At 59.8% G+C, this 11315-nt stretch overlaps 2 protein-coding genes across 2 annotated transcripts in view; one reads left to right on the top strand and one right to left on the bottom strand.

Annotated features, from left to right (window-relative positions):
* The first annotated feature begins 914 nt into the window (after window positions 1–914).
* ADI1 (acireductone dioxygenase 1) lies at window positions 915–3165 on the top strand. The gene is made up of 3 exons (XM_015561797.1): window positions 915–1508; window positions 2195–2374; window positions 2481–3165. The coding sequence occupies exons 1-3, from the start codon at window positions 1458–1460 to the stop codon at window positions 2598–2600; spliced, it is 351 nt and encodes a 116-aa protein (XP_015417283.1). The 5' UTR covers window positions 915–1457; the 3' UTR covers window positions 2601–3165.
* Window positions 3129–11315, bottom strand: part of TRAPPC12 (trafficking protein particle complex 12) — a 17393-nt gene continuing 9206 nt past the window's right edge. The window contains 7 exon segments of the mRNA XM_006760374.2: window positions 3129–3741; window positions 3946–4033; window positions 4719–4819; window positions 5335–5433; window positions 7960–8033; window positions 8527–8599; window positions 9587–9699. Coding sequence (XP_006760437.1) covers window positions 3499–3741; window positions 3946–4033; window positions 4719–4819; window positions 5335–5433; window positions 7960–8033; window positions 8527–8599; window positions 9587–9699 — 791 coding nt within the window. The 3' untranslated portion in view covers window positions 3129–3498.

The raw sequence follows: 11315 nt of genomic DNA, 5'->3' as shown, positions 1-11315 counted from the left end.
GGGCTGGTGGCCCCGCGCAGGCAGGGCTAGGGGTCAGCGGGGAGGAGTATGGGCCCCGGCTGCCCCATGGCTGTGAGGTCCGCATTCTGGAATTCAAACTGTCTTTTGTGTGTTAATTTTTACACGGGTTTCTTTCCTGGGCTGAGGTGTGACACTGCAGAGCAATGGAAGGGTTAATGCATCCACAGCCTGAAGCATTCTGAGGGCCCGTGACGTGGTCCCTGCTCGGCATTTAAGAGGAAGCAGAGACTGTCAACCTGCAGATGTGCGCAGGGGATGAGCTAAAGGGTTACCCCCACTTCTCCCCGGACGGCGGGTCCCAAGGTCCCGAACTCAGTGCCGTTTGCTGGGTGCTCCCAGTGCCCCGTGTGTGTCGTGTGTTCCTACCAGCACCCGTTCTTGGTCGGGGAACAGAGAGCAGGCGTGCAGTCTGCTCGTGGTCCCGCGGCGGAGCCTAGAGCTCGCAGTGTGAGGTTAGACTTGTGCACATCACAGGCGGATCTGCTGACCTGGGGCCATCTTTGTAGAAATGAACGTGTGATGGCTAGTTACCAGGTCTCATGTACCGGGTGTTTCATTACAGGGCAAGGCCAGCGCACTGCCCATGGCTTCAGTTAGTTCAGACATAATCGGGCTCCCTCCCTGGGGAGCGACATTAAAATCGGACCCTAAAGAACAGAGGGTGCCAGGTGGGCGGGGGAGGCGGTCAGGTGCCAGGGCTGCCAGGTGAAGCATCAAGAATTGAAGAGTAGCAAATACTCCTCTTTGGTTAACAATGTAGTTTTCTTCTTTTTTAAAAATCGATTTCAGAGAGGGAGAGACAGAAACATCAATGATGAGAATCATTGATCGGCTGCCTCCTGCACCCCCCCAATGGAATCGAACCCCAAACCCGGGCCTGTGCCCTCCTGGTTCAGAGGTTGATGCTCAACCACTGAGCACACGGGCTGGCAGGGGGTAGGAACCGAGAAAAGGCACTGGGTCGACGGCAGAAGCCCGGTCGGGGGCAGCAGCCTGGTGCTTGGACTTGAGTGGACTGCCAGGGCCGGGCGGCAGGCATTCTGACCAGGGAAACGGACTGGCCACGGGAGCTCAGTTGGGCTTCGGAGAGGAGGCTGGCAGAGGACCCGCATGGGGACAGAGAGGTGTGTGGACAGACCTGAGGCCATGTGCGTTCCACCAAAGCCCCTGGCACCGGGACCCGAGGGGTGAAGAGGAACCCCAGGAAGGACTTGGGGAGCAGGAATTAATACAGCTGTTGGGGAGAATCACTCGCAGAGGCGGGAACAGAGGGGCCTGGTGATCTGTCTGGAGACAAGCACATGGGAGGCCCAGACAAGCTGTGCCTCCTGCACACGGGGCCGCCTTTCCTTGGTTCACTCCTTTAGTTGGATGCTGACAAGTACGAGAACGACCCAGAGCTGGAGAAGATCCGGAAGGAGAGAAACTACTCCTGGATGGACGTCATCACCATCAGTAAAGAGAAGCTGCCCGACTACGAGGAGAAGGTCAGGAGCTCCGGACGGTTTGGAGAGGGAGTCGTTAGACTCGCGGCCAGCAGTTTTTAAATTTTTATTATTTTTAGACTTTTTCTTTTACTGTTTCCATTTGGATTTTATATCAGAGTCATGCATATTTGAATTTTTTATTAATAAGATATTAGGGGGAAGAGAAAAGTAGATTTGAAATAGAAATTCTTTAAGAAGGTGACTACCTTCAACACATTTTCATGTGGCTTTTGTCCTTCCAGTGAGCATGACTGTGCCTATAATCATGTAATTGCACGTGTGACCCTGTGATGTGACTAGCATGACTACATGTGATCATGTGACTGTATCATCGTGTGACTGCCGTGTGGGGTGGGTTATGAGCAGGAGCCAGGGTATCTGGGAGTGTCGGCTCTGCACCCGCAGGCTGTCGTGGGCCAGCGACCTCGCCTCTGCCACAGGTCCTGTCTGTCAGTGGGGACCAGAGAGCACCAGGCACTGCACACGGGAACTGTTGGAGCTCTGCCTGGCACGGGTGGTGCTGTCGGTGTGAACCCTTTAGGTGCTGGCTGGCCGGGAGGACTCATAACACCCCAGCTCCCCCTACACTTGCTGTAATGCCCCGACTTTCCTGGGAGAGTTCTGCCCACTTAGCTCTGTCACTGAGGCTGGTCTGCAGGCGACTCACCGTGTCCCTCGTGGCCTAGATCAAAATGTTCTACACGGAGCACCTGCACCTGGACGAGGAGATCCGCTATGTCTTGGACGGCAGCGGGTACTTCGACGTGAGGGACACGGAGGACAGGTGGATCCGCATCGCCATGGAGAAGGGAGACATGATCACCCTCCCCGCGGGGATCTACCACCGCTTCACGCTGGACGAGCAGGTGGGACCGTGTGGCTCGGAGGCGGGAGGGTGGGATGTGACTGACAGACAGACGTGGGAGTTAAGGCCTCGACGGCCGGTCTCACAGGGCCGTGTGCTGTTCTTAGAACTATGTGAAGGCCATGAGGCTGTTCGTGGGAGAACCGGTGTGGACGGCGCACAACCGGCCAGCGGACCACTTGGAGGCGCGGGGGCAGTACCTGGCGTTCTTGGCGCAGAGGGCATAGGGTGCCCTGAGCCAGCACACACCGGCCCCGACGGTCCTGGCGTGACAGCGGCAGGAAACCTACCGTGTCCTCCTCACTTTTCTGTCCCTCCGGGAGGTTGTCTGATCAGAGTCCATTTTAGTGGAAGGAGCTGTAGCCTGATCTAATTTTTACGTAGAAGCCACTGTGGGCAGCCTCGTCTCCACTCCCATAGCCGTGTGCCGGCACCCGCGCTGCACTCGAGCCGCGTGTGCCGTGTCCCTGCCGGGCCGCCCCGTTGGGACCTGATGCGAGACTTGCTGCAGATTGCCGTCAAGACCACGCCGCCTGTGCACAGGTGTAAGCAGGTGACAGGACTCTTCTCCCACTGCCGGGGGCGTGGGGGGCAGCCCTCATGTTAGGGGGACTCACGCCACTTTCTTGTTTAAAACAAAGCAGCTGCCTTGCCTGGCCAGTAGCTCAGCTGGTTAGAGCACCATCCCAATACATGAAGGATGTGGGTTCAAACAAGACTCCGCCAACGAGCTCATAAATAAGTGGACCAGCCAGTGGGTGTCTCTCATCAATAAACTTTAGAAATAAGTAAGCAGCTGTCTCCTTTCATGCCTGGGCTGGAAAGCGCCGATGGCGAGACGATGGGTCCCTCTGGGCTGGGAGGAAGGGTGTTGTCCCGTGGTGTCCCCTGCACAGTTACAAATGCCCCGACGCCCAGGCGTATGGGAACAGTTTATAGTCCATCTTCCCACTCTCCTCTGAGGACGTTCAGAACTGACAAACCAAGTAGCCCCGCCTCCAGGAGTCAGCAGCACGAGGCCCCGACACCCCAGTCGGGAGGGTTAGCGAGGCCTCACGGGACCGCCAGCCCCGCCCGGTGGCTCCCGTGCGCAGTTCCCAGGAGCCAGAGCCTCGGCGTGTGGGGCTAGGCCAGCTTGAGGCACTGCGTGTTGAAGCTGTCGCCCTCGCGGCCGGCGACCGCCTCGAGCAGCGCCTGCTTCTTCTGCGCGCTGCGGGAGGACTCGAGCTCGTACATGGTGGTCAGGTTGAAGAGCACGCTCTCGTGCAGGCAGTGCCCGGGCTCCTGCTGCACCAGCGCCTCCAGCTGCCGCAGCGAGTCCTTGAGCCGGCCCAGGTACAGCAGGCACACGGCCGCGTTGTTGTTGGCCTGGAGGACGGGCGTCAGACTGCTGTGCCCAGGCGTGCGGCCGGGACCCCCACCCCCTCAGAGGACGGGCGTCAGGACTGGGGATGTGCCTGGGGCAAACTGGGGCGTGCAGGGCCGGGGTCCCCACCTCCCATGGACACTGCCCAGGCCAGAGGGCCGGACAGGGGCCCCAGGTGTGAGCCCACATCTGCCGAAGCGTCTTACCACTGCATTTGTGGGGTCAATCCTCAAGATCTCTGTGAAGAACCTGTGGGCTTCTGCGAAGTTGTTCTGGCCGAGGTGAAGGAAAGCTCTGCGACAGAAGCGACAGTAAAGCGTCAGCCTCCCAGGCAGAGGCCCGGGCGATGTTCCCCTCGCGCGACCTCGAGCCGGACAGCGGTCGGCCTGTGAACTGAAGGGTCCCAAGTTCAATTCTGGTCAAGAGCATTTACTGGGGTTGCGGGCACATCCCCAGTGGGATGTGCAGGAGGTGGCTGACCGATGTCTCTCTCATCGATGTTTCTAACTCTCTCTCTCCCTACCTCTCTGTGAAAAATCAATAAAAACTATATTTAAAAATAAAAAGCGGTCTAACCGTTCTTAATCCCGACATGGCTCTGCGCCTACACTTCCTGCCTCAGCTTCTCTCTGCTCCCGAGGGAGCATCACCGGCCTCACGGTGCTATGGGTGTTGGCCCTTAAGAGCCACCCCGGGATACAGCTGGTGCTATGGGTGTTGGCCCTTAAGAGCCTCCCCGGGACACAGTGGCGGGCGCTGGGGGGAGTACATACAGACGCTAATTTACGTGAAAAATGGGGGCAATGTGAATACTCTGAAAAACAAAGAAAAATGCTTAAAGTCAATTCTTGCGGCTAAAAGAATGACGGTGATTCAAGAAAACCCGTCCACTCCTGGGGCTGTGACTTGTTCCGGTTCTGAGACCTGGACGGGGCCGTGTCCTGAGGGAGCTGCGGGAAACACTGTGTGAACTCCGTACCTGTTCATCAGCACCATCATCTTCCCCTGCGGCTCGTCGAGCTTCTGTGTCACTTTCTCCACGTCCTGAAAATACTTCTCGGCCGTTTTTATGTCTCCAATCTGCTCTGACAGAGCCACCAGTCAGTTCAGGTGGCAAGTCTGCAGCCACGCACAGCTCAGCGCCCGGCGCCACGTCATGAAGACACTCGTGTCGAGCCGGGGGACTCTAACCACTCGCTAAGTACCACTTCCTGCTAAAGCTGCCAGAGACGGTGGGATGCAGTGGGTGGACTCCCTGCGGCCGAGTCGAACCTAACACACGGGCCACGCTAGATGTACGGTCTGCAGTCTACACTTTCTGAAAGAATCTTGGCATAGCAAAGTTACACAGAATAAAAATAAAATTAAAGACTAAAATTAAAAGTATAACAGGGACAGTGTGAACTGTGGCAGCCCCATCGACCTTTCTGGTTGTCTGTGACCAGTGAAATGACAGACACTCACTCCCCGTGCGCCTGGGCCCTCGAGTTCTTTGTCCCACGAGCTAACTTCTCGGTTCTGCCTTAGCTGCCAGAGTCCCTGGGGATGGTCAGTGACCCTGGCCTTCCCCACATGCCTTCGCGGGCAGTGCCCACCTGAAGGAAGATGCGGCCGATGCCACTGAGCAGCTGCGGCTCCTGCTCGGGGTGGAACTGGATGACGGAGCGGTAGGCGTCCACGGCCAGCACGTAGTCCTGTGGGGAGCAGTGGCTGTCAGGTGAGGACTGGGCTCTGCCCAAGGCCCCGTGGACCCCGTGTGGAAGACACGGGGACACATGCCTGGTAGGAAGCAGGAGGCCCAACAGGAACCCCCGCCCACCCAGGGCGCCCGCCTTGCCCGCCTGCAGGCCTCTGTGAACCTAAGGGGAGGCAGTGACATTTAAAGAGGTGAGCCCTGGCTGGTGCTCAGTGGTTAGAGCATTGGCCTGCACACAGAAGCTCCCAGGTGAGATTCCTCATTAAGCATGTACCTGGGTTGCAGGTTCATTCCCCGTCCTGGTCCGGAGGCAACCAATTAATGTGCCTCTCGCACACTGAGGTATCTTTCTCTCTCCCTCCCTCCCTCTAAAGCAGTGGTTCTCCACCTTGGCTGCACATTACAATCACCTCGGAATCTTGTTAAAATCCTGATTTCTGGGCCTCATCCTCCGGAAATTCTGTTTCTTTGTGATGGGGTGGGGCCACAACATGAGTAACAAAGAAACAGAATTTCCGGAGGGCGAAGCCCAGAAATCAGGATTTTAACAAGATTCCCAGGTGATTCTCATGTGCAGCCGAGGCTGAGAACCACTGACCTAAAGCAGTGGAGAAATACCTCCAAATGAGGATCAACCAACACAGTGAGGCGAGCCCTGGCCGGTGGCTCAGTAGGTGGGAGTGTCGTCCTGAGCACCAACAGGCTGTGGGTTCCACCCCTGGGGGCAACCGATCGATTCCTCTCTCCCACTGATGTTTCTCTCCCTCAAACCAACAAACATACCCTCAGGTGAGGATAAGATGATAATAAATAAAATAAAGTGAGAGGAGGACTCTCCCAGCCCCGTGCCACATGGCTGTGCGGGAGGGCGTGTGCAGACACTTGGGCGGGAGCACACGAATACATTTCTCATTGTTGAAACGTTGGATTAATATTTATTCGGTCATAGAAATATGAATTCGGTTATTCAAAATCATTAAGTGCTGAGGACATAACCTGTTAGCCCACACACATCACTCAGTTCATGTGACACCACGCGGCAGACCCCGGCCTGCGCTGCCGGCACGGCCACCAGAGGGACTCAAAGCACGAGCCTGAGCGGCCCTGAGGGCAACAAGGGTCCCTCTGTAAGCCCGAAGGAAAGGCTAAGCTGCAGTTCCAGTCCCTCTTCCCCGACAGCATTCTGAACCCCGACACCGCCCACACCCCACCTGCGGGCGGGCAGGAGGCACGTCTGTGCCGAGGTATTACGACGATACAACAAAGAAACGCGTTTCGTCCCATAATTTTCTGTTCGTGTCTGAAAATGCAGAAAAGCCTCGAGTCTGGGAACAGTGCCTCCCTCCTGTGGGTTTGGCCCACGGTGAGCGCAGCGTCTGCCTGTGACCTCAGGGCTGCGCTGGTTTCTCTGCGCTGGGACTTCCCGCGGAGCTGACAGGGCCGCAGGGCAGGGGCAGCCGGGTCAGAGCTGCTGACGGGGCAGGGGTGGGGAGTGGCCTGTGGAAGGCAGAGGGGCAGGACGCAGCCTCGGGGAGCAGCTGGTCACTGCGGAGGCTGTGGGCTCGGGGCCACCTGCCCACACAGCCCAGGGCAGGTGCGGCTGAGGTGTGACGGGACAGGGACAGAACCAGCAAGGCCGGCTGCGGCCTCTGAGGACACGTGAGCCTGAAGGGAAACAGCTGTGAGCGACAGTGCTCCTCACCCCCACCCCCACCCGTCCTCACCACCACGCTGGGGCTGGCTCCTCCAGCGGTCCCGGCCACTCCTCTGTGACAGCGGATGAGCGGCTGTGGCTCTGAACTTACCCCTGCTCCCAGTCCTCCCCGCGCCCACATGGAGGGTCCACAGCTACATCGCGGCGGCCCGCAGGCATGGAGCACCGCGGTCACGCTCCTCCACTCCGTAAACTGCCTGCACTGCAGCTCGGAATGACCTTGGGGGCCGTGGGGGAGCCCCCACCACTCATCGGGGCCCAGCCGTGGACAGCGAGGCTGCTACCTTGTGGCTGATGGGTTCCTGCAGCAGCTTCCTCAGCCCCAGAGCAGGTCACCCTGGGGCAGGTTTGAGCCGGGCGGGGATGGGAGGGGGATGGGGAAGGGGCTGCAGGTCCCCACACAGGGAGAGGCCCCAGGACAGGCTGTGAGCTGCAGGGCCTGCCCGAGGAGGGGACTGGAGGAGACAAGGCCCCCCCATCCCAGGTGCAGCCTGGCCGTGCCCTGTGGTTGGTAAACTGTCCCCTGGACCGGGCGCAGTGTCCTGGCACCCAGCCCATCACCCCTGGTCGAGAAGGCCCTCTCCCACAGGAGCACAGAGCCACCTCCGGGCGGAACGCAAGGAGAGCACGGGGACCGAGGAGGGCACACGTGTGAACCATGATTTAAACTGAATCACCAGACCCACGTGTAACAATTACTCGGGACGAGGAAAACGCTCCGTTCTGTGGAATTTCTCGCACAGAAGTCACAGCACAAGTGGAGTGTGTTCCTGCTGTGCGGACCCTCCGCGTGCGCCCAGCCCCACGCACCTTCATCAGGAGCAGGCAGTTGGCCATGGAGCAGGTCACCCGGCCCAGGCGGGACCGCCACAGCTGCACGGAGGCTGCAAGAGAAGGCAGTGAGTGAACGCGGCGCCGGGGTGGGGCCCGCACTCCCGAGGCCTGCGCTCTGGGCTCCGGGAGGAGGCCGCCCTGGAAGGGAGACAGCAGCAGAGGCAGGGCTCCGCCTCGGGGGACAGACCACAGGGCCACCGTCAGCACCCCGAGAACTCCTCACCGTGAAAGGGGGGGAAGGCCTGCTGCCCATGGCCCGTGCGAGGCGCCCCACGGGGTCAGCACTGGGCTCCGCCTTCCCCAGGTCCCAGGCCTGTTTCCTACCTCCTCCCGCTCCACAGGGTGGGGGGGGCGGGGGGGGCTTTGTCACCTCACGCCCCACCTGCCCTGGGTCCAGACCCTTTCTCCCCTCTCTTCACGGAGTCCCAGGCCGAAGGTCCCTAGGAGCTGCCCTGGGATGAGGGGAGGGCTGATTAAGGGACAAGGAAAAGGGGTGAGACCACAGGACCAGCGGGCTGCGCGCAGGAGGGAAGCCGCACGGACCTTGCCTGTTCTCGGGCGAGATGCTGCTCATGCTCCCGTCCTCGGCCAGGCCTTGCTCCAGGTGGGCCAGGATCTGCAGTCAAAGAGAACAAAGCCCCGCAGGCGGGCCTGGGCCTGGGCCGCCACACCTGCCCCCTGGACCTTTCCCACACACCCCGTCCCGCTCGCTGCCCAGCACCCAGGTGGCGGCCACCTGCAGAGCAGAAGACTCGGAAGTAAAAGGACAAGATGACCTTGAACCGCCCCCACTCCACCAGCACACGGTGGTGTCTTTCCTTCAGTGGGTCTGCCGCCTGCAAGTTAGGGTTACATCACCATCCCCCACCTGTGGCTGTGGGGCTGCACCCTCCAGGAACCCCATACCAGTTCCCCCAGAGCAGCTGGGACTGAGAAGGCCCCTGAGATACAACCTCATTTCTCTAACAGCCGGAAGCTGCTGCTCCTGCTGGCGTGCTGTCTAGTCTAAGCTCCGCACACGAGCTCCACCCCAACCGCGTGCACTGCTCCCTCGAGCCACATGCCCTGCGAGAACTGAGGACCAGCGCTGGGAGGCAGGCGGCGGCCTGGGAACGGAGCACTGGCCCCCTGGTCTTCCTAACGTCACCAATGGAACGATCTCATCGCCACACAATGTTACTTCCCATTCGGGCGATTCGGGGGGCACTCTGGCCGGACTGTCCTGGGTCAGGGGTGCAGGTGGCAGGGTCAGGGCGATGTGCCTGGGCGCTGAGACCTCAGACCACTGCTTAACGCTGCCCAGGACCTGTTTGGCAGCACCAGGCACTCAGGGCACTGCAGGAGCTGGGGGCCTGGTACGCGTCCGAGCTTCCCCGGTGCCTGGGCACAACTCGCAGGTGACTTCTACGACAGAGCTCTCCTGCTTCCCCCACAATGCCACTGAAGACCGAGGACTTCAGGACTCCAGCTCCCCAAGCCTGCCCCCTGCCTGCCATGATGTCAGCGAGCAGACAGCACAGGGTCCCAGCAGGCCAAGCCTGCCTTCCTGAGGCAGCAGGGGCGACAGTGGGCACCGGGGAGGGACCGGGGACGGGGAGCCTACCTGGCTGCAGACAGCCTTCACCCGGTGCAGCCGGTCCAGTGACTCCTGCGGGTTCCCCAGGTACTGCTGCAGCTCCGCGTGCAGGATGCGCATGGAGAAGGGAACCATGGAGCCTGCGGCCAAGGCCAGAGCGTCAGCCGGTGCCATGAAGAGCACGCCCTGCCCCCCGCATGCATGCGAGCTGTGCAGACCCCCCACAGCGGGCACCACAGGACCGCCTGGCACTGTCAAGTTCCCCGTGGTGCCCACTGCAGAGTGTAAGCATGTTCTAGCAGCAGTTCTCAACCTGTGGGTCGCCAACAATGAAAATACATCCCGCATATCAGATTTTTACATGACAATTCATAACAGGAGCAAAATTAGAGTTATGAAGTAGCAACGAAAATAATGGTTGGGGGTCACCACAACATGAGGCGCTGTATTAAAGGGTCGTGGCACTAGGAAGATTGAGAACCGCTGCTAGTGTGTCCTAGTAAGCATGCTCCAGGCATCAGGGGGCCGGGGTGTCTCCTGCAGCCGTGTAGACCGTCCTCCAACAACGGACCACACAGCACACTGGGCTCAGCACCCACGGCAGGCTCGCCTAGAAGTGCTCGGCGAGGTTCCCGGGACCTGCGGGGAGGATCGGCCACAGATGAGGGCGTGGGGGACCCAGAGCCAGGACGGGCCGAGCCAGCGTGCGTTGGGCCCAGGTCCTGAGGATGCCGCTTCAGCCAGAGTCTATGGTATGTATGTGTGTGCACATGGCGTGTGCCTTTGGAGCCAAAGTTGTGCCTCAGAACGGTCCCAGCAGGAGGCATGGCAGCATCAGGGCTGCCCAGACACAGGGACCCTGGCACCCCCAGCTCCATCGGTCAGTGCCAAGGGGGAATAAGCGCCACTGCTGTTCGGGAGTAAAACAATTTACACGTTTCTTTCATAAATGCGGGGACATGGTGAACAGTCACAGAGCCGGTATTAATTTAGCAAAACTCCTTCAGAATTCCACTCTAACAGGTGTTTTTTAAAAGAAAATTTGACATCCCCCCAGGAACAGTTCAAAGCAACAACAGAGGAGCTTCTGGGTCCGGCCCCTCCGCTTTCTGGGGTGAATGCGCTGAGTGGGTACACTGCGCCCAGTGTTTAATAGAAGACACTGAAGCTTATTCATACACGTCATGTGTTTGCTCATGTCCTGCAGCTAAAGGAAATGAATCAGAATCGGACACTGATGCGGTCACACCGCAGAGCGAGAAGGAAAATCAGTCCACAACCCAGACGCCACTGTGGCCGATGTCGCACACTCAGGAGGCCCACGGTCCCTCACGGTTGGCGGTAACTGCCTGAGGGTGCGTGGCCACCGTCTGCTCTCCATCCGAGTTCCGACGCGGCTTAATTTCCGCGGCTTCAGCAGCGCGCCCCCTGGTCTCTCATCCTCGGGGAAGGCCCTCCACATGAGGGGAAGGAGGAGGCACCCTGAACCTGGACTCCACGCCCGAAGCTGCAGGGTCCGGGCCCCACCACACCGTCCTGGCCGGGGCAGCGCCGAGCGGGCCTCCTCCCCAGCAGGGACTGCAGACAGGACCAGTGGCGCCAGCGCCCAGGGCGGAGGGCCGAACAGCGAGGCGGTCCCTTCCTCTCAACCCGCTGGTGTGTGACCCGCTGTTCTGAGTGCCCGGCTCATGGACTCAACAGGACAGGAGACCAGACACGGCGGTTCAGTGAGCTGGCCCTGCAGACCATGAAGGTC

Source organism: Myotis davidii, unplaced genomic scaffold, assembly GCF_000327345.1.
Source record: "Myotis davidii unplaced genomic scaffold, ASM32734v1 scaffold1395, whole genome shotgun sequence".
NCBI classification, from domain to species: Eukaryota; Metazoa; Chordata; class Mammalia; order Chiroptera; family Vespertilionidae; genus Myotis; species Myotis davidii.
Note: the sequence above shows the minus strand (reverse complement) of the source record. Positions and strands in the feature narration are given on the sequence as shown.

Bases quoted from the DNA above. Each gene is read 5' to 3' on its own strand.
- ADI1 (XM_015561797.1), top strand. From the start codon at position 1,458: ATGGACGTCATCACCATCAGTAAAGAGAAGCTGCCCGACTACGAGGAG. The intron at 1,509-2,194 runs GTCAGGAGCTCC...CTCGTGGCCTAG, and splicing joins TGCCCGACTACGAGGAGAAG to ATCAAAATGTTCTACACGGA. The intron at 2,375-2,480 runs GTGGGACCGTGT...TGCTGTTCTTAG, and splicing joins GCTTCACGCTGGACGAGCAG to AACTATGTGAAGGCCATGAG.